We start from the raw sequence: 27,738 nt of genomic DNA on the forward strand, positions 1-27,738 counted from the left end.
TTGGAAGGAGGTAATGGGGAACAGTGGTTATGTTTATAGTAGTGGAGTTGAACTAGCTCCATTGTAAGATTTCATTATCCTTCACATGCACACATGATTGAAGATGATTAATGCAGAGATTATTGAAAATTTGATTTTAAACTTAGTGTAATATATAAAAAAATCCATCCTTGTTAACATTTTCATTCATGGATGACTGTTTGTGTCACCATCCACATCCACACACCTCCCTCTCATTTTAATTAGAGGAGCTACTGGCTAATTAGCCAGTCAGCGTTCAGGGGTCGGTTCTGTGATTTAATGTCCGTGAGGACTTTATCATCAAATTCACTCAATAAATAGGCTTCCCCTGACTACATTTGCTTGCAAAACATCATGAAAAAACAGTCTTACCTTGAGCGATAATATATCTGAAGCCCATTTCTGATAAGTGAATTAAAAAGAGGATTTATTTAAAATCAGTGCATTGAATTTATAAATTATTATGGAAAAATAAGGGCATTTGGGTTAAGGAAAAGTTGCATTGCATGGCTATGGTGAACACATTAATTGTGATGTTACACCATAAGTTTTTTTTTTTTTTTTTTCAAATCTATCGTAATTAGTGATATTGTGTAATAACAAAAGCTTTTATTTAAAGTGCCTCGTCTCATCCTCAACCTGGAACAAAAGCATGAGAATACTGAAGCCTGTGCAAACGTTCAAAAACCCTGCAAGAACAAGGTCCACTGAGACACACACACACACACACACACACACACACACACACCAAAGAAAGATGTGCAGCAAAACATACGGTGAGCAAGAAACACAAAATATTCTTTATTAAATATACAAAATTTGTGAAACAGAATTGCATCACGAATTGTAAACTTTCCAATCTTATATTCTACCTTAAGCACATTCCACCGGCTACACAATCGAGGACAAAATACAATCAGTTCAAACTTAAATAAAAAGTCTCAAAATGGAAGACATGGAGAGGACGTTATTCTTGCGCTTGATAAGTGCGGAGTCACATTTAATATGTCTCTACAGTCATCTATGCACTCGATATTGCAATCGCACAGCGGAACTGAGATGACGAGGCGGTTTTTCCATGTTTTCGTATGCTTCAAGCTCACTGGCTACTAATCGTCTGTGTGGTGTCAAAGTAGGCCAAGTGCTTAAATCACAGGGAGCAATTAGAAAGTGCAGTACGGTGTGATCTAAATCTAACTATACCAATATTAACAGACAGGTACAGTCGAGTTATGATTAAGTAGTGCAAGAACATCCAAAAACGCTGTTGAAAGTGGCTTCGTATTGGAATACTTCATGGTGTATCAAATCTGCTCCATAGATTAAGTTCGAAGGCTTGGTGTTTCTTTTTTTTTATTATTATTATTTATTTTTCTCTCTTTTTTTTTTTTTAAATCATGTGTTGTTGTTTTTGGCGTTTCACAGGAATCACTGTATCTGCTCATTTTCTATTGGTATGCATACAATTTATTGTTGTGCAATGATCTAAACGATATCATAACAAAGCAGTCAGACAAATAACTTTCAGTGAACAGATGGCTTCTTCTTTTTCAAAACTTGCCCCCGAGCCCCTATAACTCAAACGAAGTGCTTTAATTAAATCAACTTCATGAACGACCGACGTCAAAAAACAAAAAGGAAAAAAATAAGGCAGCATTTGGCATTTCCATACGGCATATACGCTGTAAATACTGTATATATCCCTTTGTAACACACCTGAAAAAAGCACTAGCGATGTGCGTGCTTGAGCAGAAGCGGATGTGACACACAGACACCGAGGAGGGAGGGGAGTCAAGTACCAGCATGTCGGAGGCATTTTCTTAAACGTTAAAATTGTGTCGATAATGCACAGTGGGAAGGCAGAAGCATGAGCTCAGAGAAGCTGCAACGGCTGATCCTGATACTGACTGGATGCTGAGTGATACTGTCTTTACCTGATAAAACCACGACCCATACGAGAATCAGTTAGCTTATGCAGCTGAGCATTTATGAGTAATTTCAAGACATGCCCATGAAAGAAAAAAGATCGAAAGGAGTAAAGAAAGAAGGAACAAGCAAAAAAAAAAAAAAAAAAAAAGAGAAGATATTCAGCACTTGATGTGCATCAAAAGATCAAACCATTCACTCGCTGGCTAAGAACACTTTTTGAACACTCCAAAGCTACAATCAGTTCCCGGTACAGTGCACGTGACCAGTGTTTGAGCTTTTACACCCATCATTTGGTTTGTAGTTTCAAAACTAGGCTAATCAGTGCACGCGGTATTCATCAGGGAACGTGTGAAGAGTTTCAATCCAAAACGAGATATACACCAGTTGGAGAAAAGTGATGCTCATTCTGATAAAATACACAGCAGCACAAATATTGAGGGAAATGTATTTGAAGCGTCGTTTTTTTGTTGAAGGAATCATTCGTGTTTTCGAGGGAGGAATCGGGTGATTTCTTTTCTCAAATTGGATATAAGGCATCATGGAATGAAACCCTACAATTTCTCTCTGTTTTTGTGGTAAGGTGATGAAGTGACGGGTGAGGTGAAAAGGAGGGAATCGATGTTTCTACAATCAGGATCCAAAAGTGGAAGCATTTAGGTTTTGAACCCATTGTGTCTATGTGTGTGTGTGTGTGTGTGTGTGTGTGTGCGTGTGTGTGTGTGTGTTTGGGGGGGGGTCACCTCTCTTTGAGTGTAAAACCAACTGGCCGTGACCTGAAAACAACCTGAGGACCCGCTACATTCAAAACCGCACAAACCGAACCCTTCGACGAGGATGTGTTTCAATACAGTAAAGCATGCCGGCTGAAAAACATCACCTCGACGTTTTCCCAGTGCCTAAATCGTTATATCAAAAAGGACAGCATAGCAGTGAAAAGACTAAAGAGCTGTTGTGGAGGTTAGAGTGAACGGATGCGTACTGTACTGCAAACCCCAGTTCCAACCCTCGTCCCCCTTCGTCACTTGTACTTGGAGCGCACTTGCAAGAGAGTGGGCGTCTGCTCCATGATGCGCACGAGCAGCGTGTCAATGTAGTCCTCCAGATCCCTGACCTGCGGCTTCAGCTTCTTCAGCTCCACCTCGCGCTTGCTCAGCAGGGCCGCCTGCCGCCGAAACTCCTCCTTCTGCCTGTCGAGCTCGGCCTCGCGCTGCACCAGCAGGGCCACCAGCTCGCTGTGGGTCAGGTGGTAGTACGACCCCGCGCCCTCGGTCAGAGACTAAACACAGAGACACAGGGCCACAGAGCCGTGAGGGTGAGAAAACACACGAGAACACAACTCTGTGATCTGAAAGCTTCTCTCTTTTTTTTTTCCCCTTTTTGCTTTGTTGTTGTTGAAATCTTTAATGCTAAGCGCCCATTTCTGTGGCGTTTCTGCACTGCACATCCCAGAAATCACCTGTCAATCAAATAGCCTGGACAGGACCGTCATTGCACTGCAAATTTACAATATGCATGATACACTAAATACAGTCTGCCTGAGAAGCAGAATTAAAATGTGTTTATTTGTCCTGGTTTTCCAAATAATCAAATTAGTGTATTAATTCGATTCAGATAAATTACAGAACAACCTGTCACTTGATTTTTGAGACTATGAAACCCCACATCTATGAAACCACACCTTTTTATTTAACACTAAAGCCCTGATTGCTGCTGATGCATCATCACCATAACACAGGATGATTTATGACTTGTTATTCTTTCTGTTGAGTTTGGTGTTATTTTCTCCTTTTGTCAACTGCTGTTACTTGATCCTGTGAACCAATTCTCTTATATTTTCAAACTGTAAAGCATTTTGAGCGACATTTACTGAAAATATTGAAAAAGAAATTAGATTATCGTCATTATCATCAGTGTTGTTCCTCCGAAGTCAACAAGCGGTAATGAAACTGAGACAAATGACTCAAACTTGTAAGCATCATCACTATGATTATTACTAACCTTTTTCCTGTCTGCCTCCTGCTCAGTCTGCTGGCTGCTCCTCCCTGGGTGGATGGTGGACTTGAGCTTCTCCAGGCCGCTGGCCAGCACTGAGCGGCCCTCGGCCCGCTTCTCCTCAGCCAGTATGGCAGTGGTCAGGGGCTTTACTGGGTGGGGGCTACGACAAGACAACAACCGTTACCGACCGCTGGAAACCTGATCACAGCCCCATGTTACCTCAACTCTATGTTCCACTTGTAGATGAACAAAAAAATACATAACCTGATGGTGCATGTTTGGAAAATAGTAATATCTGAAATCATGCTTATGGACAAGCTGCTTCCAAAAACCACTTCTGTTGCAAGTTACAGTGAACAAGAAACAAATGAATCCATTAATAAAATACAGGGAGGGAACAGAAAGCCCTGGAAACAGTGGGTCCACGATAGGAGAACACCATGAGCTTGCACCCAAAGTCAAAAAGGAAATGTGTTTTTATAGGGCTTGATAGTAAGAAGTGCGACACAAAAAAATGTTTCCTTAATAATCTCAAGTTAGCAGTGAATCTACTTTATCTGAACATTTACTTTAACATGAAATAGAATTGATCTCTACATTCATACCAGAGTTTTTCCCAGAGTTGTTACATGGTTCTGTTTAAATATCATTTAAGCAAATTCAATTTTTCACTGGACCTCCATGATGGCACAGAAATGGTTGCTAGAGCTTCAAAATTAAAGTGATCAGGAAGAAGGGGGGTGAGGCAAGTCTGAGACTCCTCATTAAAAAAAAAAAAAAAAAAAAAAAAAAAAACATTCCAGTAAAAATTAAAATTAATAAACTCAAAACTGCGAGAGTTAATTGCATGAGTCTGTGCAGTCAAACAAGTGGCGTTAAGTGTGTTATTACCCCGAGGTGAAAAGGAAATGCTATCACTGACACACAGACAACACCTTTTCACTTCTTCTGCCGCCTGGTTTCTGCTCGAGATGTTTGGCGGCTCTGTGTGAGAACGCTAGCTGGCCCTCTGGGGAGGAGGGAGGGGAGCTCTGTGGTAGGAGCAGGACAAAATAATAACTGCTAATTGGGCTGTGCCTCTGCTTCCCCCCTATGGCCACAGAGCCAGGACACACACAAGACACCTGCAGTGTGGTTAACGCCAACGTGTGCACGCTTGTGTGTGTGTGTGTGTGTGTCGACAGAGTGATAAAGAGAAATGATCACACCAACAAAGAGAAACCCCTCGAGAGTCGGCGGCACAGAAGAAAGCAGGAGAAGCGAAGTGGCAGTGGGAAGCTTAAGAGACGAGAACACAGGAGAGGAGAGGAACATTCTGGAAGCGGGAAAAGTGCTTCCTCTCCATCTTTTCACCGAGCCAACTGAGCATGTGCAACCTCACCTGGTCTGCTGATTGGCTGCCTGCTGCTGCTGCGTCTCCTGCGGCAAAACTGCATGCGCTGCTGCGTCAGTCATTGGCTTTGCATTGCCGAGAGCTGGGGCATTGGCTTGCGCCGTGCTGTGGTGCCATGGTGACCTCGCCCAAGCATCGGCAACAGTAGGGAGGGGACAGAGCACTAAAGGGGAGCTACTTTCAGCAGTTAGGGAAGGAGCAGAGGAGATGTGAAAGGGAAGGCCGGGGCCAGGCTTGGCAGAGGAGCACTCCTGCATCACACTAGGATCGCTCCCGAAGGAGGGCACGAGGAGCTCCTCAAAGCTGGTCCTCATCGTGCCCTCGGACTGGGATCGCTGTAACATGGCACTCTGTGTCTGAAATCGTTTTGGGAAGAAGTCATCTAACACCACATGTTGATTCCCTCCAGACCCTTCGCTGAGCTTACCGGGGCCACAGCTCGTGTCTGTTGGTGCACTGGGGGGCATTTGTAACTCAAAGTCATCCCCTAACGTGAAACTTGGCTCAAGAGGCGCTGTCCTGTCCTCAGACAGACAGATTTCTTCTGACTCAAGCAATCCCAATCCTTCAATTTGGGTTTTTCCTTCCTCAGGTGACCTGCATGCTTTCGTGGAATCTTCTAGACCCGAAACAGGTGGCTGAACCTCATGCACCTCATCACAAGTCCCTGTCCCACACAGTGATGAGCTGGCAGAGGGTGTTTCCTCCGCCTGCTGCTTGGCTGCAGCTTCCTCGGAGGCACTGAAGAATTTGGACAACTGATATGACAGGCAAGTGACGTAATGCTGAGAATCGGCGCTCACATACTGGCTATGGGGAACGCTGCTGGTGCTTTGATCAGACATCCCTGTGTGCAGCAGGTTGTCATCAAAGCCTTGGCTGGTACCAGCGCTGAGGAATTCACTGAAAAGACTGACTGGCTTGAGAAAATCCTGGCTGGCATCCTGCCTTTCTAAAATAGTGTTATCTAAGGAGTCCAGTATACATTGGCTGTCACCTGGGGAGGAAGTCATGACGTAAAATGACGGGTGTGTTGAGGGTTGTTCATCTAAACTGGTGGGGTTCATGACCTCTACGTTGTTAGTTACAGATACAATGGAGTTATTTATCTCCTCAGAAGAAAAATCTATTAAAGGTCCTTTGAGGTCACAGCTGCCTTTTTCTGGTTTTTCATTGTCAGATTGTGAGGAGATGGAGGGATCTGGCTGTGGGTCAGAGAACATGATATCGTCTAGGCTTGGTGTCTGAATATCTATATCCTCAGTTTCCATTTCCTTTGTGCTGATCACAGGCAGCTGTGGAGGGACCTCTGGCTGTGGTATCAACAACTGCTCCTGCCCCTGGGAAGAGTTTAAATGTACCTTTTCGTCATCGTCCCGGTGCTGGACGTTTCCCTGAGCTACGTCAACCAAAGACAGATCATCTGACCCGTCAATGTTATTCTCAAATTCTAGGGGGTTTACAGATTTCACAACAGCTGGGACAGAAGATTTCTCATCGAAGCTAAGATTACTGCTCTCAACTTGTTGTGCTTCGGCGTCCTCGGACGAAGAAGCGGAGAATTTCTCAGATGCTGAATAAACAGAGAGACTAGACAGGAAGTCCTCCTCCGCCGAACTGCCTACGCCCGAAGAGCCAGAATTTGGGGAGTTGCTGTTCGGCTTCAGATTTGGACACAGAACTGGGGCGTCCTGCGTGTGGGACGAGCTGTCGCAGGGGACTTGGTGCACGTTAGTGTTCGTGTTAGTGGCGTTGTTAGGTTGATTAGTCCCAGTACAAACATCAGAATCCGGTGGGTTAGCAGAAGTATTTAATGTTTCGCTGTTGGTCTCTGTGATAGTGTCAAGAAACTGCGTAAATGTGGCGAGATTTTCTTTGTGGGAATGAGACGGCTGATTGCTGAGTTCATTTGGTTCTAATAAAGGCTCTGTGCGTGCATTTAAAGTGACATCTAAAGCTGGTGGATGTGGTGCATCTGCCACATTCGTGTTTTTATTATCATCTGTTGTGGGCAGTAGCACTTTATTGTTGCAGCGCTCCAGTGGATGGACGTTCGGTGAGTTTTGCTGTGGCCTGCAGTCTGAAGTCGGCTCCTCTGGAGACTGCAGCCTACCAGCTGCAAATGCTTCAAAGGAGTCGTCCCACTCCACATCCGGCTCCACTGCCCCAGCAGACATAAAAGGGTTGGATGACTTCTTGCTAAGAAGCTTGTCCCCTTCCGTGGGAATAGGAGGAAGGGGCCGTTGCTTAAGTTTGGCCTCCACTTTGCTGTTTGGATCTGCGTTGTTGACGGGGTCCCCTGCGGCTAGGCGGTCTCGGGGCGGGGTGGGGTTAGGGTTACTTGCCTGCGGGAAGAGCTGGGATATGGGGGGCCGGGAACTGGAAAGATAGGGCAGAGGAGGCAGTGAAGGTTTTAGGCCCTGGTCGGTTAGCATGTCTCCAAAGAAAGGGTTGTGTTGGAGGAGAGGAAAGAAAGGGTTGCCGGGGGACATGGGAGGTGCGGAGCTTTGTGAACGGCAGAACGGGTTAGTGTGATGCAGCGGAGAAGCCAAAGAGGCAGCAGGGGGACCCGGGGGGTGTGGGGTGGGAGGGAGGGGCGGAGGGTGGGGGTCAGTGCTGAGCTCTAGCTTAGGTGACACCACCAGGCTGTGAAAGGAAGGGCACACAGTCCTCTTGATTAGTGAGGATTGTTCACACAGTTAAAGGCCGAGGCTTCCACCATCAAATCAGTGATACTTCAAATCACTTGACAAGTTTCTCTTTGTTTCTGTCTGTTTTATCCTTATTATGTGTCCCGATTTTTTCCTCCTTCAATTACCCTCTTGCCTGGCATTGTTTATGTTTATCTAATCCAAACTCATCTAGGGTTGCAAAATTTCAGGAATTTTCAAAGTCGGAAACTTTCCATGAGAATTAACAGGAATTAACAGGAATAAACTGGAAATTTGCAAAATTGCAGGTCAGCCTAAAGCAGGGAACTTAAGTGTAATTGAAATTTTACATGTTGAATGGGAAATGGGAACATGTTTATTTCATTCAACATTCATGTTTTTTGTTGTTCAATTAAAGTTCTACTCACAAATAAATCCAAAGCAAAAATGTCATTTTTGAAATTTGCATGTAAAATGTTTATATTTATGTTTGCATATGATACAGTTTATATAAATGACCCCAAATCTCCAGTTAATTCCAGTTAATTCTCGTGAATTCCTGTTAATTCCCATATTTTCCCCTTGATTCCCTTGGAAAGTTTCCAATTTGAAATATTTCCAGTTTCCCATCAGCATGGGAAGTTTCTGGAAATTTTCTGGAAATTAACCAGAAATTTTCCACCCCTTTACAACCCTTATCTCATCTTATTTTTATCCCTGGTTTTTATTTTATGTAAAGCACAGTTAACTGTTTTGAAAGTTGCTATGAAAATATTTTGTCGATATTTCTCCTGAATCAAAACCCGTCATGCTCTGCGTGCGTTTCATGTCTTCCAAAACAACCGTCCCCGTGACTCCTCCATGTTTTAAAAATGCCAGTGATGTAATGTTTTGCAAGAAAGTTGATGCAACTGGACGTAGTGATTGTGTAGCAGAACCGATGCCAACTTGGCGTTATTCCCAAGAATCTAAAGAGCATGAGGGAATGTGGGGTATGAAAACGTATAGCTGTGGAGCTCGCAGGAGGGTGTTCAATGTACTACCAATCCAGAACAGCTGACCTCGCTTGAATTAAACGTGCTTATGAGACCAATATTAGGTTTCCAGTCAGTGTATGAAACTTAATAATACATGATGTTTCCTTATGATCTCTGAATAATAATAATAACAACAAAATAATAAGGAGAATAACAAGAAATCACACAGAGGAGGATGAGGAGCCAGAAGACTGTCATATTTTAAACAGGACTTCAATTAATACAGCAGTCCTGTTTAAAATATAGCAGTGAGCGGTGCAAGATGAAGTACAGTGCAGCAGGTGACACCTCCCAAATAAATTACCCACTTAACAGTGTGCTTGTGTTAGAAGTAGAGATAAACCTCTGGAGTGTTTTTCACCTTCTTCCCCGACATATATTACAATTGCAAACATAAAACTCAGATGTAAACACACATACAGCCACAAACCTGTAAGAGAAGAACGGCTGCTCCCAGCTCACACACTGCCATCTTTTAAACCAACGGGACATTATTGTTATTGAGCCACATTATGGATTGGACTGGGCTTTGGCTTTTTTAAAAAGGTAATTTCATGGGAGCAGCACCCCACCCCTATCTGCATTGCAGATACGTGCTGTAACCAGAGCCTGGGACCGGGAGCTGGGGAAGGATGTGTTAAGACATGGAAAATAAAGCTCGAGACGTCTTCTAGCTTCACGCTGGAACACAGGAAGTGGAAAATAACTAGATGACTGTACCTGAGTGAACTCAACGCCATGCGACTTTCTGAATATTTTTAGCTGTACTTGAGTCATTTTTTTAAGCTTGAGTTAAGTTTTATTTCTAGATTTAAGGAGCATAAAAGCGAAGAGATCTTCCATTTAGAGCCAAATGCTGCGCTGGACTTTACCTCTCGTAAAAAGTGAAGTGATACTATTGCTTTGTTGATATAAACAAAAAAGAACTCATCCGCAAACCTTGCGCTGATGATGGCCCATGAAAATATTTGCAAGGCCCATGCCAATTCAAGTACAGCAACATGTTAATTAGTAACCTGAGTAAGACATTTCAGTACTCTACTCCATATCTGCTGGCACAACACCAGCTTACACTTCAAACGCATTCTTTCATGCCACTATTTTTGCCAATACAAGCATGAGGGTCACATGCAATTAGACACTCCAGCCAGCAGCTAATAATGGCGGTAAATCTAAACAGTGCAGGCGCAATCTTTCAGCCGGCTCATGTAACATGTTGGCTGCTCCTAATGGTCTGAATCAATTCAGATTTATAGGGAAATTATAATTAATCATCTGTTTAGTGTGGGACCAAAACCGGCTGTCAGTGCAGGGTCACCTTCTCTGTGATCACAGTGTGTAACGGTTGTGTCATCTCACCTGGGTTTGCTGTGCGAGTCCTTTGATCCGAACCATCCCCTGTGTTTCTCCTCAGCAGGAGCAGGGGCCTGTTCAGACTCATCCTTGGACTGACTATGCCCCTTCCCCGCAGACTCACTCCTCCCATGGGAGAACAAGTTCCTCCTCTGCTTTTTCCCCTGGCTCTCTGACTCCGATGCAGAAGAGGAGGCCCGAGACGCTGCGGCCTGTCCCAACCTCTCCACTCCGTCACCGAGCATGGGGCCGCTTTGCTCCAGGACCGCCGCTATGGCCGCCTTCTCCTCCTCGCCGGCCTTGTCGAAGGACCAGCGTCGCCCATCTCCGGCGGGGCCTTTGGGGAGCTCCTCAGCCCGTGGGCTGAGGTTCTGCAGAGACATGGAGAGAGGCAAGGACTTCTGCAGCAGCCCCAGGCCTAATAAACCTGCGGGTTTTCCTGAGCCGGGGTCCAGGGGCTGGACATTGTAAGCATGGCTTCCATTAATGCACACAGAGGGCTGAGGCACTGCAATGGTGATTTCACCAGCCTCATCACCTGGCTCACTTTTGCAAAAGGATGACTTGGGTGACGTATTTGCCGTGTGCTCTGCAAAAGGCAGGTGAGAGGAGAGCGAAATGGAAAGAGATGGAGAGGGAGAGAAAGAGGGAGACAGGGAGTGAGAAAGAAAAATGGTTGCAGCTAATAAATGACTTTGCTAAATTAAATTTGCAAGCGGCTTATCTGGTGATAAAAACCTTGTAATGGCTTTGACTGACTGAATGTTTTTTTCGTGGCAGTGCTGGTCAGTATCAGTGGCAGACCTGGATGCAACAACTATTTGAAATGGATTAATTTACCTTTCTGGGATTGGTTAATCTTGTCTAATACAACAGGACCAATTGTTCTGCCCTTCAAAGCACAGCCCACCTCCAGTCCTGCTCTCCATGCAGAGGTGGAAGGCAATAAGTACATTTATTCAAAGAGCCTATTGTGAGACATCTGTGGTTACTTTGTAGAAAAAACTTTCAAATGCAAAACATATAAAAAAACAAACTAGATATGGTGCAGTCAGAGCTACACCATTAAAATACTTCTTACAGGTTAATGCATTAATAATTCAACACTTTGAAAGAAACAATTCTCCACTTTTACTTTTTATAACTACATCTTTCTTTTAATACTACTATACTTTTACTCAAACAGCATTTTGAATGCAGGATTTTTTTTAATGCAGTGTTTTTCCATTACGGATTGGAGCACCTTTCCCACCACTGACTCTGTGACACTGCACCAATCAATTAATTAAATCAAGGATTTCAGTGAGTTCTACCAGGTGACGTGTTGTTAAAATGGAGCTGCTGTCGATGCACAAAAATTTCATCCCTCACTGACAATAAAGTGTGAATCAATCAAATCGACACCTCTTCCCTCTCCCTGAATCCTCTTTGTTGCTCATCCCTACAGTCGTCTGCCCAGGCATTTTAAATAAATGAATGAATAAGTAATAAGGGGCCTATGTGTGGTCACTGGTCATCCTCACCAGGGCTGTTATCCGCTGTAAGGTTGCTGCTGTTGCTGGGCGAGTTGGAGAGGTCAGACACCACCACGCTGATGCCGGCCGTGGGACTGAGGCTGCCTCCCCGCGACGACGACTCGCTGCTCTCGGAGCCCAGCGACGTGCTGGAGCGGGTGTCCGACGACTTGCGCAGCTTCCCCCTCAGGAAGAAGTTCCTCATCTTGCTCCTCCGCAGCTCGCCGCCCTCGTCGTCCTCGTACTCCTCCTCGCCGCCTCCGTCGCTCGGCAGCCGGTTGCGCATGCGGTAGAGGGCCCCGTATCCGCCGGGCAGGATGGCGGAGGAGGAGTCCTCGTCGCTGGCCCTCTTTTTGCCCTTCATGCGCTCCTTCAGCTTGCTGAAGGTGGAGTAGGTCTTGTCCTTCACGGCGAGGTCGTACATGCTGGCCGTCAGGTTGTTGCGGGTGAACTGGATGGTCACTTGAATCTCTCCTCGCTCCTTCTCCTTCTTCCCCGTCTTGGAGTTCAGCCGGTACCACCTGAAACAGAAAGGCATTCAATCACCTCTGTGAGAAGAGACACAAGGAGGACTGTATGGAAACGCAGCACAGAGCAGCTTCACACAGGCCTCCATTCATTGTCTGGTTATTTTGTGGTTATGTATAAATCTTAAATGCAGAGTTGACTTATTAAGCAACATGCAGGCCCAAGCAAATCTTCTTTGCAATGTTAGAGCCTCTAGAAAAGGTTTGCTTCATCGACTCCTTAATTTCTTTAAAATTTGGGGCATTCTATCAGCTGCTACTATATAATAAAAAGCTAGATATTCAAGTGGGGTAAATAAAAGGCAAACATTTAAGAATTATTTGGATAAAGTGAGGCAGCAAGCATTTTTTTTTTCATTTATAACAGAGAAGGAACTTTTGCATGAATGTGTACAGAAACTATAGTAGCATTAGGAAGAATTTTAAGATTTCAGCCAAGAAGAATAAATAAAGGTTTATTTAAGAGTGTGTCTAGTTTGTGCCCCACGGCCCCGCGGTCCTATGTTCCACCCCTGCTGGTATTCACAATCATTTCATTTCACTTTCTCATACATTTGCAACCCTGAAACTCTCATTCAGCACATTCATCTTTCCTCATTTGATGCCCGTCCACCACTGTTTTGACCATCCATTTGAATTAAGCACGTTACTATTACATCTGAGCTGCCTGGCAACGGTTTTCACTCGAGTGCACTTGACAGCAGCACTTGTAAAAGAGCTCTTAAACCTTGTTTGTGTAAATTTAACTGGTTGTACATAAAGAAAGTGAACTTGGGGGAATTTAAACAATTTGGTGAGATTCTTTCTGTAAGCCTCTAGGGTTTTTTTTTCTTTTCTGTTGTTGTCATGTTTCTGCTGCTTTATTCTATATGTGCCAATACATAAGAGCTAAAGGCTAAAAATTGGAGCAGGCTAATAGTTAGCATTGGGGCCATCCAGACAGACTCCAGCACAGTAAGAGTGATGAGAAGAGAGCATCACTACTGCCCTATTTAGGGGGTAGATCAAATAATATCATTTTTTTTTTCATTTGACGTAGATCCACAACAGTGTCGCCGCATGTCCTCTGTAGTCATGGCTTATGGGTTAGTGCACATTTCTTTTGACATCTGAATTGGGCTTCTCTATTAATGCTCTAACTGGATTACGGCACAGGGGATTGGCCCGTCACGTCCTCTGTACTGGGAAGTGTTAAACTGCATGAATGTGAGACGAGAGCGGAGCCGAAAACAAGCTCACACGGCCAGCTGAGGTCGATTCTCAGCACCGAGGAGATTTCTAAATCCGTTACCACGTCAAACAACGAGAACCCACACAAAAGAGCTGAATCACAACTGTTCTGTTGGCTTTTTAAACACACACACACATGCATGCACACACACTGCAATGCTACAAATCTCCAAAAATGCCTCTCAAAACACATCATCAATTAATTTTCAATAATAATAGACACACGAGGCCGGCGGGGTCATGAAATAATGTGAAAGAACCTATTGTTAAAATGAATGAGGCTAATCTGCCCTGATATTGGGAAAAGAGTGTGTGTGAGTGTGTGTGTGGAGTAAGGATGGGGGTGGGGGAAGTGCAAGGGTCAGTCTGTGTCCTACTAACGGATGCCACCAAGCTGTGTGTGTGGCCAGACGTCCCACAATGCCTTGGGGAGGGACTCTTGTTTTTGTCACCAGAGCCAGAGAGCAAGAACAATGAGGTGAAACGAGAAACAATACACATCTCGGATTTGACAACAAGCAGCCTAAATACGGCTGACCCCCCCCCGGCCCAACGGTAAATTCCCCCTCCGCACGAGCTGGCAGGAGCAGTTCCTCGAAACGCCGCTCGCTCGCACCAACAGGTGGAGTCAAGCGAGCAGACCACACCATGAGTCATGGGAAAGTCTCCTCTGCTCTGCGGCGACTGGTTAACAAATGGTTATGACTGAGAAAAACTCCCCTACTTAAAAATGTGTTTCTGACACTCGGGGCTGCCAGCGGAAATTTAATATCACAGGGAGGAAGAGGGCTTACTGAGACAAACAGATAACTGGTTTTGAAACTGAGGTCTGCTTTGTTTTTTAGTTTTTTTTTTTTTTTTTTTTTTTTTTTTTTTTTCCCTCGCTTCCTGTGCTGCTTTAGCCTCTCGCGCCTCACACCTCGGCCACAATGCCCTTTTTCTTTCTCGTTCGTGCACAGGCGCTCTAAATCATGTTTTATTTACACGAAGGGGTGTCATCTCTCACTTTTTGTTCACTAGGGAAAGTCTTGCTCTTACTGTAGTATAGCTTTTGAAAGTTTAAAGCCGAGTGGAAGACGCAGGCCCGAATTTCATGATCATTTACTCGTTGGTGTCCCAGAGTTTCTCATCCACAGCTTCCACGGTATGTGATTAGTCACAAGAGACACACCAAGGCAATGCAATTACAATCACTGTGTAATGATCGTAATTGTTGCACGTCTTGAAAAATTGTAAGGTGTTAGAGGAATTACAGGTGCACTGACCCAAATGTTGCTTGACATTTGAATTGCTTTTTTTTTGTTGAGTCAACAACGTAAATGAAAGTAACGCGGGGGGGGAGAGTCAAAAGCTTCACCTTGAAACAATCTGCATCTTTGCGAAGAATAGGAAGTTGAAACCTAAAGAGATGAGACTCGAAAGCCCCGAGATGAAAGAGAAAGCAGATGAAAGGAAACCCACTCATGTAGGATCTGTAAGAGCAGCCTGACACATCGTCTGCACCGCCGTCTTAGAAACCAGAGAGGCTTGCCTCAGCCGGAAGATTCCCTCCGTGTCCTGTAAACCTGCCGTACGACTGCACACACAAAACTCAGGTGGGGAATAACAGCAGTCACCAGCCGAATTCTGGTAAACGCAGACGGTGACTTCACCTGATTGAGCGCCCACTTTGTCAGGCGGCGTCTATGATTTGACCAATATGGCTAAACAAAAGCTGATGATGATGATGCCAAAAGCCAATACTTCTGTCAATATCCAGCATTTTTAAATTTGACTCCTTTCATGCCACAGTCTCCAGTATATATTATTTCCTCTGAAGCTCTGGATCAGCATTTAGACAGCATTATAAGGCAATTAAAAACTCAAGTAATGAATTTTGAATGAATTTAAATAAAGAATGAATGTACAAAAACACTTGCTAAAGTTTTATGTGGCTATTATCAGTGAGGAACCTCCATTATATCGGCAGTGACTGATGTCCAATGTAAATGTAACATCCCATTATCTGAAGGGCCTTTTAAATTGTACAATCTGCTTGGTGGCTGCTTGAATAGTTAAAGTGGCCGGAGACTTTGGGAAGAAAAAACAAAACAAAAAAAAAACAGCCACTGTGGATATTGGAGGGGAAATAGTTCCACTTCCTGTGCTACCATAAGCAGTCAGGTAACTGTACACCGCAGGGAAGGAAACACAAGTCGTATAACTCACTACACATGATGTTATGCAACCGTAAACAGTCACTCAAGAAGAAAACAATCAGCTAACAAGCTTTTTTTTTTTTTTTCTTTTCCAGTGCAGCTATGAGCAACACGAACAAATAGCAGGTGGAGCCCGCAGGAATGATCATCCTTTTTATAGCTCGGCAGGAACAATGAGCATCACATCACCCGCAAAGAGACAAACAATGGAGCACGTCGCACAAAATGAGCACAGGAATGGCAATCAACAGACTGACGCACATGAAAAGATGACAATGGATCCGCCTCAAGGAACTCCCACAAGGCAATTATTGACTATTTTCACACGTTTGCTGCGTCAGGGTTATTGAACCACCCTCGCAGAAAAGCAGAACCTGATGTCATACATGTTTTATATTATGCAAAAAAAAAAAAATCAGTCACAGTCAGAGACTAAATGAATCATTCGAATCCAAATAAAACATATGCACAAAAGCATTTTATCTACAATAAGAGTAAATACATCTGATTAGTTGGTATTATCAGGCTGCATATGAACATACAGGTAAATAATGGGCGCTGGTGAAACTTCTGACCTGCTGTATTTTTGTTATGAATCAGAGCAACACAAACATTTTTGCCAAGTCTTTTGCTCAACTGTTTCCAGCTTTTCTAAAAAAAAAAAAAAAAAAAAAAAAATCTACACCAGTATGGCCTCAAATGCCTGCTAGGTGTGGACTCAGATTTCACACTGATGCTCCAACAATAGTGTCAGTCCTCCTCCTGACATAGCAGGCAACTCCCTGTGGCCAAGGTGGGGTTCACATTCCAGACTAGTACACTGGACCAGCGAGGCGTGCACGCTCTGCAAAACCTCCGACTACTACTGCCATCGCTCACGCTGCCATCTGGGGATTATCATTTATTTTTCAAACATATTCAAGCTGACTCATATCTCCATTTCTAAAAGGCCATCTGCCTCCTAACTTCCCTTTTTGTTGTTTGAGAGCGGCTCGGAGTGAACACTGACAAATTCATGAATCGCGCGCATTCACACTTTAACATTTTTGAGTATTTATTTAGCCCTCTTCTGCAGAGCGACTGACAAAAGACTGATCTCGTCACAAGGAGGAGAAACATTTGGCTTCTGCTCACTAAAGAGCATTTCAAAAGGCCATGCTCATGACACAAGTTACCATCTTTGTTTCTGAAGATGCTGCAGAAAAGTTGCGGGCCCTATTTATGTGCACCTGCGCTTGTGGGTCATGCTAAGCATGAATAACTCTGACAGAAACAAATTTGAATGTAACTACACTGACATGAGACCTAAATACAGAAAGTGCAGCGCACACAGAACGAGCAGCCTACATCTGGAGAGGACACACTCACGAGGAGCACGTGCTCTTTCACCGAGCAGCACCTGGTTTGCCAAAAGCACCTTTGCACAAAGAAGCCTCACAAAGCATTACCATTGGCTGGAGGTTTGATTTCCACGGAGGATAGCATGCTAGATATGTATGCACTCATGATACTGAAGAGCAATGTGAAGAAAACACCCACCCACTGGCAGATGGTATGATATTATCTCAGTCAAAACAAAGACCATCATAATATCATGATGCTTCAGGATTTTATTTAAAACAAAGGTGATCTTAATAGCCATGAGGTTTTCGGGTTAACCTGCCCCGAGGACAGATATGAAATAGCTGGTCCTTAGAAATATGGAAGCCTATACACACTTTGTTTTTTTTTTTGGAAACAATCCCATTCCAAAGCTGCAGAGCCTAGCCGTTGCATATCTGCTTCCCCATCACCCAAAAACAGGAAATCACAACACTCCACCCCATCCCAGCACGATACCATCTCCTCATCTTCTCCCCTCTGCGATCCACTTAGGAGCAGAAAGGAAAACTCTCTTCCAGGAGCCGCTGCCGCTTATTTCAGGCAAAGGCTTACAAGTGTATTCCTTCTGCAGAACAAGTCGCTCCCCGGAAACACCCTTGAAGGCAAGAGAGGGCTCATGTTGCAATACAAGTAGGCTATCAGCTTATTTTATCCTGCGTGTGTTCAGACAGTCTCCGAGGGCCGGAGTGTTCCTGGGCGGTATCAGAGCCAGGCAGAAGAGACGCTCTGGATTTCTGAAATGCAAATGGTGCCACAGGAGTAGGTTTTATTTTAACTTGGCGGGGAGACACGAAGGATTTTTTTTTTTTAAAAAAAAAAGGCCGCAGAGCACTTTAATCGTCAAGACCACACAAAAAGAAATGTTCCTTTGCGAGAAAACCCTGTCGTCTCTAGCTGGTGCAACGGCTCGAACTAGCTCACAGTGCCAAAGCTTGTGTATTTAAAAATGTGTCAAACTAACCTGCACTAATTGGGAATATAATAATGTGTGATATAATGATGTAACCGGAAGGAACGGCTATAAAAACAGGGTATCCATCTCAGTTCAGGACCCACGTTTTCGTCTCATTGCATGCATTTCCACTAGGTTTACCAACTTCCCAATGTTTAAAACACACCCTCAACTGCATTTACCCACCTTACACACTAAAGGGAAGGCAACAAAAAAGCATAATTAATTAGGAACGTGTTGCTTTGCTCAATTCTCAAACATTCACATTCATTTCAGCGGAGGGATCGGAGCGCGTGTCCCACGAGCAGGAAAGAGTTTGCAAGAGGATTTCAACAGGAACGAAAACACGGGCTATGGCCAGGACTGAACCGATGACCGTCCAGTGACACGAGGCTGTTGCAGCTCACACTTCCTCAAAGCCTCCACCCTGAGCATACATAAACAGGTTATTTTTATCTTCAAGATGCACTAAGGGGAAATGTTATTATGAAAATGCACTTAGTGGCTTAAATCACAAAGGAACAGCCCATCCCTGCTAATTGAGACCTTGCAGACTTGTGTCATTTGTCTGAGGGGAAGTTTTGCAGAAAGACGCCAGAAATGTAAAAGCAAAATCCAAACTGTCTTCCTGTGAGCAGCCACATCATCTAGAGAACGCTGAGCTCACCAACATTCGATAATTTTCTAATCTTGGCTTCTTTCGGTGTAAAGCATTACAGTCTGGTCCGTTTGCAGTGTGCTGATGTCGTTATACTTATATCACAGCATTTCACCTTTACAGAGTTCATATTTTTCACAGTTCACAGATGCCTCTCGGTGCCATTTGAAGCCACCAAAGTTGCCAAGCTCAGCTGCAACAGTCAGTGATTTCTAAGGTTCAGTGCGACAGAGAACATCTCACGGCCCCTCGATCCTTGCTCAGGCTTTTCCTGCGCTTTCAACCGAGATACGAGTAGCATGATTTATAACTCAGGCTCTTCTGTGCGGTCCTATATAAATAATGCTCTTATGAATTTTGAAGAAGTACTTTTCCCCTCCACCAAACGTTACACCTTGCACAATGTTTCAGCTGAACTGGAACGTGGCAGAAATGCACAGCAAACAGGCTGACAATCCAAACATTTTCATCACCGCCATTTAAATCTGCATCCATGACTACTACAATAGCAAAGGTTTTACCAATACGCAAGATCCGAGGTCACTATCCTTTACAATGAACGACTATGAAGAAGCCAGCTTGGATATTAGAGAGCATGCAGGGTGCATAAGTGTAAGTACAACAATGAGGTCTTCAAGCAAACCCCTCCTATTACAGATCTGTCAGTGAATATACACTACTCACAAAAAGTTAGGGATATTTGGCTTTCGGGTGAAATTTATGGAAAATATAAAAAGTTCACGCTACAGTGATATTATATCATGAAAGTAGGGCATTTCAGTAGAAGCATACACTGGTGATTTCCTCATCTCAAACAATTTCTTGAAACAAAAGCCAACAACAGTGGTGGGTATATCACAACAAAAAATGTCAGTGTCAATAACTTGTCATGTGCCCTTGAGCATCAATTACAGCTTGATAACGACGTCTCATGCTGTTCACAAGTCGACTTATTGTCTGCTGAGGCATGGCATCCCACTCTTCTTGAAGGGCGGCCCTCAGGACATTGAGGTTCTGGGGTACAGAGCTCCGAGCCTCTACACGGCGACTCAGCTGATCCCATAGGTTTTCTATGGGATTCAGGTCTGGAGAAAGTGCAGGCCACTCCATTTGAGGTACCCCAGTCTCCAGCAGCCGTTCCCTAATGATACGACCTCGATGAGCTGGAGCATCAAACACCTGATGTGAATTTTGCCGTTAAACTCCTTGTTAGAGAACAGCAACTTGTGCAAAAAGTACTAAAACACTGAACAGTTGGACATGTGCATTCAAAAGTTTACAGAAGGTCACATGAAGTTCACCTGTAAAGGTTATAATGCATTTTAGGTTCATCCTGAAATTTCACCCGAAAGCTGAATATCCCTAACTTTTTGTGAGTAGTGTAGGCCCCCCCCTAAAAAAAACACACACAAAAAAAAAAAACTCCAAGAGCCTCAACGCTGTGAGTAATGTTGGAAATGTGGGCCAGGCCTGAGCGCGGCCTGGATTCCTGCCTCATCAGCAGGAGCTGTGAGCGGGCCCAGCAGAGACGGCGAGGAGGAAACCACATTCCACATCTGGATGCGATGAGTTCCTCCCGCTCCATACTTTCAGACAATAAAGCTTTGTATCTTCAAACCGCACTCCTCCGTCCTGAGTTTGGGAAGTGATCAGGTGACAGAAAAGCAGGAAAAAAAACCCAAAAATATATTCGCATCCGAGAAAAATCTGCAATCCTGAAGACAACAAAATCTCATCCGTGTTAAATGCAGTTCAAAAATGCATCTAACGGGAGGTGTTTGCTCAAGTATTCAGCTATGATCAAGTGTAATAAGCAGTATTGTATCACAACACATTGACGCAAGCAGCACGGCTAACACAGCATTACGTGTCCTGGGAACAGAACTACTAACTGTCCTCTTTGCTTACATTAGAGGCCTCCATAAAAAACTCAGCGTAATCAACTCTCAAATGAGATCTATTGGATTGTGCTCTTATTATACAAGGCCGTGTTTTGTAGAGTTCAAGGCCATTAGTGTGGGCCAGTTCCTGTAAACACTGTTAATGTGTCCAAATGCCTCTGGATATCAAAAGTGTCAGGGGAGGCGACAAAGCGGATACTCTGTGTGTCTCTCTCTGCGAGTTTTCAACTCAAGAACAGCCTTCAAGTCTGGATTCCTCGAGCCTTATCACTGATGACTTTTACCTTTAGGGATGTTTCATGTAAGAGAATCAACACTAGACCTCTTCAAAAACAAACTAATGCATTCAAATCGTTCGCCACGTGGCAGAGCAGCCTCCTCTGCATTCCTGCCCCTCGAGGAGAATTAAATTAGGAAATACAAATTTAATCTTTCTGTGTAACAAGAGAAAATTTTACAAGGGTAACAAAAGGTAACAAAAGAGCCCGCAGCCTCTGGTGGGCATATCGGAGGTCGTCTGCTACCGGATGACAGTAAATGTCAACATTCATTTCCTAATGTGCAATTTCACCATCACCATCTCAACCACAGTATCTGATTAGCTAACTCATGGCAAGTTTGTGAAAGTGTGATAGGCAATATATTTAATTTGAGACATCTAGTAGGATAAAATGTAGCTAATAATCGCAAGTCATGCTGCGATGGTGATAAAAATCACGTTTGTATTGTGACACATTGAGTTTCAATATATATTGTCCCATCTCTACAAGCTGACAAAGACAATTAACAGCTGTGCAGTGTTTTGGAGGAGAGACTACAGCTAAAGAGCAAGACTGATGTACATTTGGTCTATTCATTTTTACAAATAATATGTGAAATGACCAAGAGTGCATCCAAACCACAACTATCCTAACCCTAACCTCCATCATGGTGACCAACAGGGATGCAGGGAGATCTGTGACACAACTGCAAAGCCTCTCCACCGCAAAAACTGATGCACACAGATAGCGAACACTTGAGTGACATGTGTACACACAGATAAACTCATTTTGATTTTATCACAGCCTGTAAATGTTTTCTTATGAAGTCCATCATACTGGAGACCCAGCAATGTCTGCCTGCTCTCAGCACAAGATTTTTCTGGATCAACATCTCCCTCTCACTCTCTCTCTCTCTCTCTCTCTCACACACACACACACACTCACTCACTCACTCACACACAATTTCTACCTCAGTCAGAGGGAGTTGCCTCAGTAACCCAACACTGACTGAGGCAACACTGGAGGCTTGCTCATTACGGATAGGAAACATGACAAAGATGTGAAATGGAGAGAGTGGAAAATGTCAAAATAGGGCTGCACCATTAATATAAAAAAAAAATAAATAAAATAAATAAATAAACTCTAAATCCTGCAGTTTCCAAATTGCAAGAAGCTGCAATTTTGCCTCATCAGAGGGGATATAATTCAGAAAACCACAGAGAACATAATCTTACTCTGTTCCCTGATGCTGTGCAGAATCCCTGGCCTGCAAAAAGTGAGCTTAAAAACAGTGCAGTCTTAAAATCTGTGTTATATCACAGGGGCAATATTATGCAAAAAAGCCTCATAAAATGATTTTTGAACCACTATTACACAGTGGCTGCTACTGTTGGTCTCTACCTGCAGTGTGTTTGTCTGGCAGTGTTTTGCATCTTCCCCCAGTAGGGGAGTTCACCCAACGCCCACCTTTCCTGCAGTCTGCACCAGAGTGGCAGGTGTACACGCAGCCACATCGAGACCAACACGTCCTCTCCTCTCTGCCTCCCTTTAAGGTAGAAACCGATGACTAAAGCTCAGACATGTCAGGATAGGTTTTACGTAATAATAGTTCTCATTCCAGTTTTTATACTTGATCTACCGATCTAACAAAATGGCGATTCAGCCTACAGCCAGGTTATAAAAGCTTCAACGTGCTGTTCTGAACGCTCAGTGTTTGGTGGCTCGTTCCTGCTGCACAGGAAGTGATGCATTTCACATTTCCAGTTTATCTGAAATAAAGAGAATAGGAACAACTGGGTAATTTGCATCAGCACCAACAGCCCCTGATGGTTAACCAGGCAAAGAAAAGAGCTCCACTTGCAGAAAGTCGAACTCCACCGGCAGAAACTCCAAAGAGAAAGATGCCACGGTCTCGCCCACGCTGTTTGATTGACAGGCGATCTCTGGGAAGCGCAGTGCAGAAACACGACAGCGACGAGCACTTAGCATCAAAGATGGAGGCAAAATCAAAGTAACTAGGACCTCACAGGTTCCCGCTTTAATCTCGAGGCGCTATTTTGCTGCTCAATTATCAACTCACGTTCATCAAATAGAAGTCAAGATATAAACGTCCTCACATGAAAACAATGAGAAAGTGTCCAAAATAATAAGTAGGTGCTTGATGTCCCTTTTGGTTTAATCGCCAATGTCTCAACCTCAGTTTGGGGTTTATCATAATGACTGTCAAATACCGATTAAAGTCAAAACATGCTAAATATAAACCATTCTCCAGATTTGGACCTTGTCCTTCGATTGCAGTTCCCATGAATGGAACGTGCTGATTCACAAGTAAACTATGTGGAATCTGACAAACCCTTGAGAGACGAAGACGGGTTGTGGGTTGGCCTGAAAGGGCGTTTAAACCTGCGTATGTCCTTGTGCTGACATATACGACACCAAGAGCTACATCACTGTGGAGCCTCCACCGCCTGTAAGAGGCTTTATAAATATTATCAGTGGTACAGTGACAGGGTCTTGGCAGGGCACCGGCCCACTGTCGCCTCTGTCGTCATCCTCTGCAACACTGGACATAACACTGTTGTGACTGTGACAAAAAAAAAAAAAAAAAATCTGTAATTTTTCTTACTGTAACTGAAAGACAACACAAACAGTTATGTGTAGAGGGAGTTGTATGACTCAATTTGACTTGATTTTGCTGTTTTGTTTTGAGACACAAAGCCCTTGGTTACTTCTCTCGAGCTCATCCTCCATTTTCTGTTACTCGCCTGTTTGTATCATCAGATTTTATTGCTGTTATTTATCCCTGGCTCTATGTTTTATAACCATGCGAATAAAGTTTGACTTAAACAAACAAATCCCTATAATACGACCTTAGGACTGCTGACACAAATCTTGATGCTTTAAGGGAGATGAAAATGCAACAGTAAACAAAAGCAGTCTGTAGACTTAACATCATCGCTGCAATAATTTATTTTGCCGATATCTCAGTCCATCAACCGATCGAAACCCGGGTTGAGTTAAATTTGACGTCTAGTTGGCTTTGATCTTTCCGTTTTTGTAAAGGGTGAAAATGGGAGCAGTTGTTATCGACCAGGCCGGATTCACTGAATGCCACATGGAGACACTGAATGTACCAAGGCAGCAAAGTGCTGACACATCACCATCACAGGCTGACTCTAACCTTCAAGTGACCAGCCTCAATGGGCCCATCAGGAGGGAACTGGTTCCTCTTTCATCTCATATTCATGGGTCTATCTTAGTCTGGTCGCCTGTTAGTCACTTCTCCCGAGCCATTATGAGGGCTGCAGAGAGGCAAACAGGGCAGCATGCACATTTGTGTTCATCTTCCGAGTCAATCTGTTCAATCTGTGCTCAGGCTACACAGCGTGTCAGGTTGTTGTGACAGGCGAGGCTGTCAGACAGAAGGGGGGCAGCTCAGATAATGCACTGGCTCTGACTGATGCACAGCAAACAGGCAAAAAATCCAGCCAAGAAACAACTAAAACAATGACAATATACAGTGCATTTCAGCGTACATTTTGTTACTTGGTGATGGATTTTTCCTATTTCTCTGAATAACTGACCAGACAAAGACATGACATCACATCTAGACACATGGATGTTTCCAGTGCAGCTACAATGGGTTGAAACAGCAGAATTTCTTTCACCCATCAAAAACATCAACATCGGGTTAGGGTGATCAAAATCAGACATCTAGAGCTTCTTTTTATGGTAGAGGCATCATTTTGCATCGAAGTTCAACAATTACAGCAGAGACAGGGAGACCAATATCCACTGACAGTAGCCTCAAAAGACCAGAATGCAATGCAGCTACAACACATGTTTTCAGTTAAGGGGTGTGACCCTCACTTTCATGCTGTATGTTATCACCGTCGTTCTCTCTACCTATACATCCAAAAAAAAAACAAAAAAAAAAACAACTTATGACTGGGTCAAGATCAGCCCCCCTGCTATAAGAGTTGGCAAAAGGCATTCTGGGAAATGTAGGAAAACATTAACATCAGTAGAGGCAGACAAGGCAGGTTAAGGTAAAAGTAACCTACACAACCACAAAGGTAAACTACAACAGCTGATCATAAAATAACTCCATGGTATGGACTGTGCATCTCAACCTGATGATAAATAAATGCAAGAGGATCTGAGGGTGGGTTTCCCTTTAAGATTTGGCTGAAGTGTAAACAGACTACGCAACGTCCAAGCACAGCACCCCTTTAAACCCAGGATTGCTGGGATTTTGGTAAAACAACATGTTGTGTTGAAAATGCCTCCCAGCTTCCAGATCATGAAACTGTTAGATAATCCTTGGAATTGGGACAGGCAGTAATCCTCCCATGTACGTCATGCCTCAGCTACTGGGCTCTACGTTTGTAAGAATGCACAACAAACCAACTAATGAACACTAGCCCTCATGTGGATACCCCCCGGGGGGATGAAAGTGAGGTTTCTAGGAGGTTTAGCCGAGAGATGGGAAGCCTCAAGTCAGGTCTGTTGTGGGCCTCCTGCTCAGAGTAAACTAGTTTTGTGTCTGTGGGGGGAAGGAGGGTGTGTCTGCAGAGCCCTGATGCTGCACCACCGACTTGACAGCTGTGTTTAGACCTCAGAGGAAAACTGTGGAGCCCTCCAAACAGCATCCGAAAGGACATAAAAGCCCAAACAAACACCCTGATGAGCTAAATGCTTAGGAAACATAGCATGGGCAGATAAAGCAATGCCAGCAGCACAGCAATGCATCCTCATGCTGAAACCACACCAACACCAGGACTGTAGACACAGCTACACAGTAAAGTGCTGAACCACAGAATGCAAACCTACTCGTTTTTTATGCATATATTGTCCTGATAGGCCTTATCCAGCGGGATCAACGCCTGTCCCAGAAACACGTCCAGGCCGATGAGCGCCCGGTGCATCACGGTGAGGACCAGGCTGCTGCTGCCGGCCGAGTAGGCGTTCCCCCTGCCGTCCTCCAGGACGCCGGGCAGCAACTCGAAGGAGCATTCCTCCTTCCACTCCGGAGAGGTGGTCTTCTCCACCACGCAGGTCGAGTATTTCTCCTTGCCCAGCTGGATGATGGTGTACACGTCGCTAGTTCCGTGCTTGCCCTTGCCTCGTAAGCCCCTGCACCGCAGCACCGTCACCTGGACGTGCGTCGGCATCCATCTCTGGTCCTCCTCTGCGTTTGGCGAGGACATGTCCACATCCAGACCAGTACCGACCGGCCAACCCTACCGCGCACACCGGGGCGAGGCGACGCGACGCGTGGCGAGGCTTGGCTGAACCGCGGGGAGAGGTGGTGCTGCTGTCCGCCGTTTCCTCCTGCTCTGCTCGGCGTCAGGATGTGCAGTCACATTGGCTACGAGGCTGCCTGGCGGTGCCGCATTATGGCTGTCGTCTCGGTAAAGTCGCCGTTGTTTTGTCGTCGGGTTTTTTGGTGCCCCGGTGTTTTTGGTTTCGCAGTCTGCTGCTCTGCTGCAGCGTCTGTTCCCCCACGGCGCGTCCCTGCCTCTCCTGCCGGGCCGCTCTGCAGGCAGCGACGTCACGCCTTTATCCTCTCTCTGCAGGACAAGGAAGTTCAGCAGCAGCACATACACCACAACATGCGTGGTTTGTATGAAAGGACTGAAATACACGCCTGTGCCGGAATGTAGACTGAAATGTTTTCGGTGCTGCTGCCGGGCCTGTTTCCAATCAAACCGCACCTCTCTTAAAAGTGCATTGAAATTCCAGTCAACACTGCAGATGCCCTGGTGGAGGCCTCTCTATAAACCCTATTACAGACTACTAAAACATGCATAGTTGAAACCACACCAGCACCAAATAAAGTTAGTTGAAGTCTCTTCCCAGTGATTAACACATCCAAGTAAATCCATCCAGGCTCACAACCAAACACTTTTAAGTGTTATGTAATGTGTGAGGTGTGAAACAGAGGGTGAGTGGGACTTGGATTTTGCCTTCAAGTCTATCACACTATAGGGAACAGAACTACTACAAGATGGTATATCAAAGTAGACATGGTTATATAAAGTTTGAGTTTGACAAGACCAATGTAAGTATGTTAGCCCCTTTGAACACATTTTTTTTATTATTATTATTATTTTGCACCTCTAGAAATATGTGGAACTGCTTTTTAGTGTAGGTAATGGTTTCATGCTTTGTTGACTTAATGAATATTGATCAGTGAATATTGGAAACATTACTCAAAAATGCCAGTAGGAGGCTTGTAGCATTTCTCAAAATCACTAATACTCCTGTGGAAATATTGTGATCTGGGAATAATTCAAATAGGAATATCTACCTTTTTGGAAGTTTCATAATGCCATGTTTCACTGACAAGAAGGGGAACTGTAATGCACCTTTATTTTTAGCTTCATTTATTCTGGGAAGTTTTGCAAAGGACTTGCACATTGTTTCAGCAACACCCTGCCCTGCTTCAAATTCTTTGTTACACACACTACAAACCTATAGAGGCTGCCATGTACAGCCATAGTCCTTTGTCTCTGAGAGGATACCAGCTTTTCCATCACACCCCACCCTTCCTGATTCTGTAGTATGTGGAGAGTTAATGCACAGAGACACAGCCTGCAGCTCTGTCATTGGGCCAAATGTTCCAGACAGAGTAATTGGCTGCCATTTTTGGATTCTTGCTATGGCTTGGCTCAGTCCCTTCACCTCAGAGCAGACACACTGTGCAAAATGTATACACCTTGGTGCCTTGCAC

At 44.3% G+C, this 27,738-nt stretch overlaps 1 protein-coding gene across 3 annotated transcripts; it reads right to left on the bottom strand.

The window, feature by feature from the left end:
• Nucleotides 1–798: 798 nt before the first annotated feature.
• On the bottom strand, nt 799–26,725 carry rab11fip5a (RAB11 family interacting protein 5a (class I)). Of its 3 annotated transcripts, XM_030082002.1 has the most exons (7): nt 25,836–26,722; nt 11,903–12,414; nt 10,386–10,968; nt 9,457–9,498; nt 5,327–7,717; nt 3,949–4,105; nt 799–3,226 (listed from the first exon to the last, which is right to left on the bottom strand). In XM_030082002.1, the coding sequence occupies exons 1-7, from the start codon at nt 26,210–26,212 to the stop codon at nt 2,969–2,971; spliced, it is 4,320 nt and encodes a 1,439-aa protein (XP_029937862.1). In that variant the 5' UTR covers nt 26,213–26,722; the 3' UTR covers nt 799–2,968. The 3 variants fall into 3 exon arrangements, with proteins under 3 accessions (XP_029937862.1, XP_029937861.1, XP_029937863.1); XM_030082001.1 differs by lacking the exon at nt 9,457–9,498 and having other exon boundaries at nt 5,327–7,984; nt 25,836–26,725; XM_030082003.1 differs by lacking the exon at nt 9,457–9,498 and having other exon boundaries at nt 25,836–26,721.
• Nucleotides 26,726–27,738: the final 1,013 nt, after the last annotated feature.

Source organism: Myripristis murdjan, chromosome 22, assembly GCF_902150065.1.
Source record: "Myripristis murdjan chromosome 22, fMyrMur1.1, whole genome shotgun sequence".
In the NCBI taxonomy this organism is placed as follows: domain Eukaryota; kingdom Metazoa; phylum Chordata; class Actinopteri; order Holocentriformes; family Holocentridae; genus Myripristis; species Myripristis murdjan.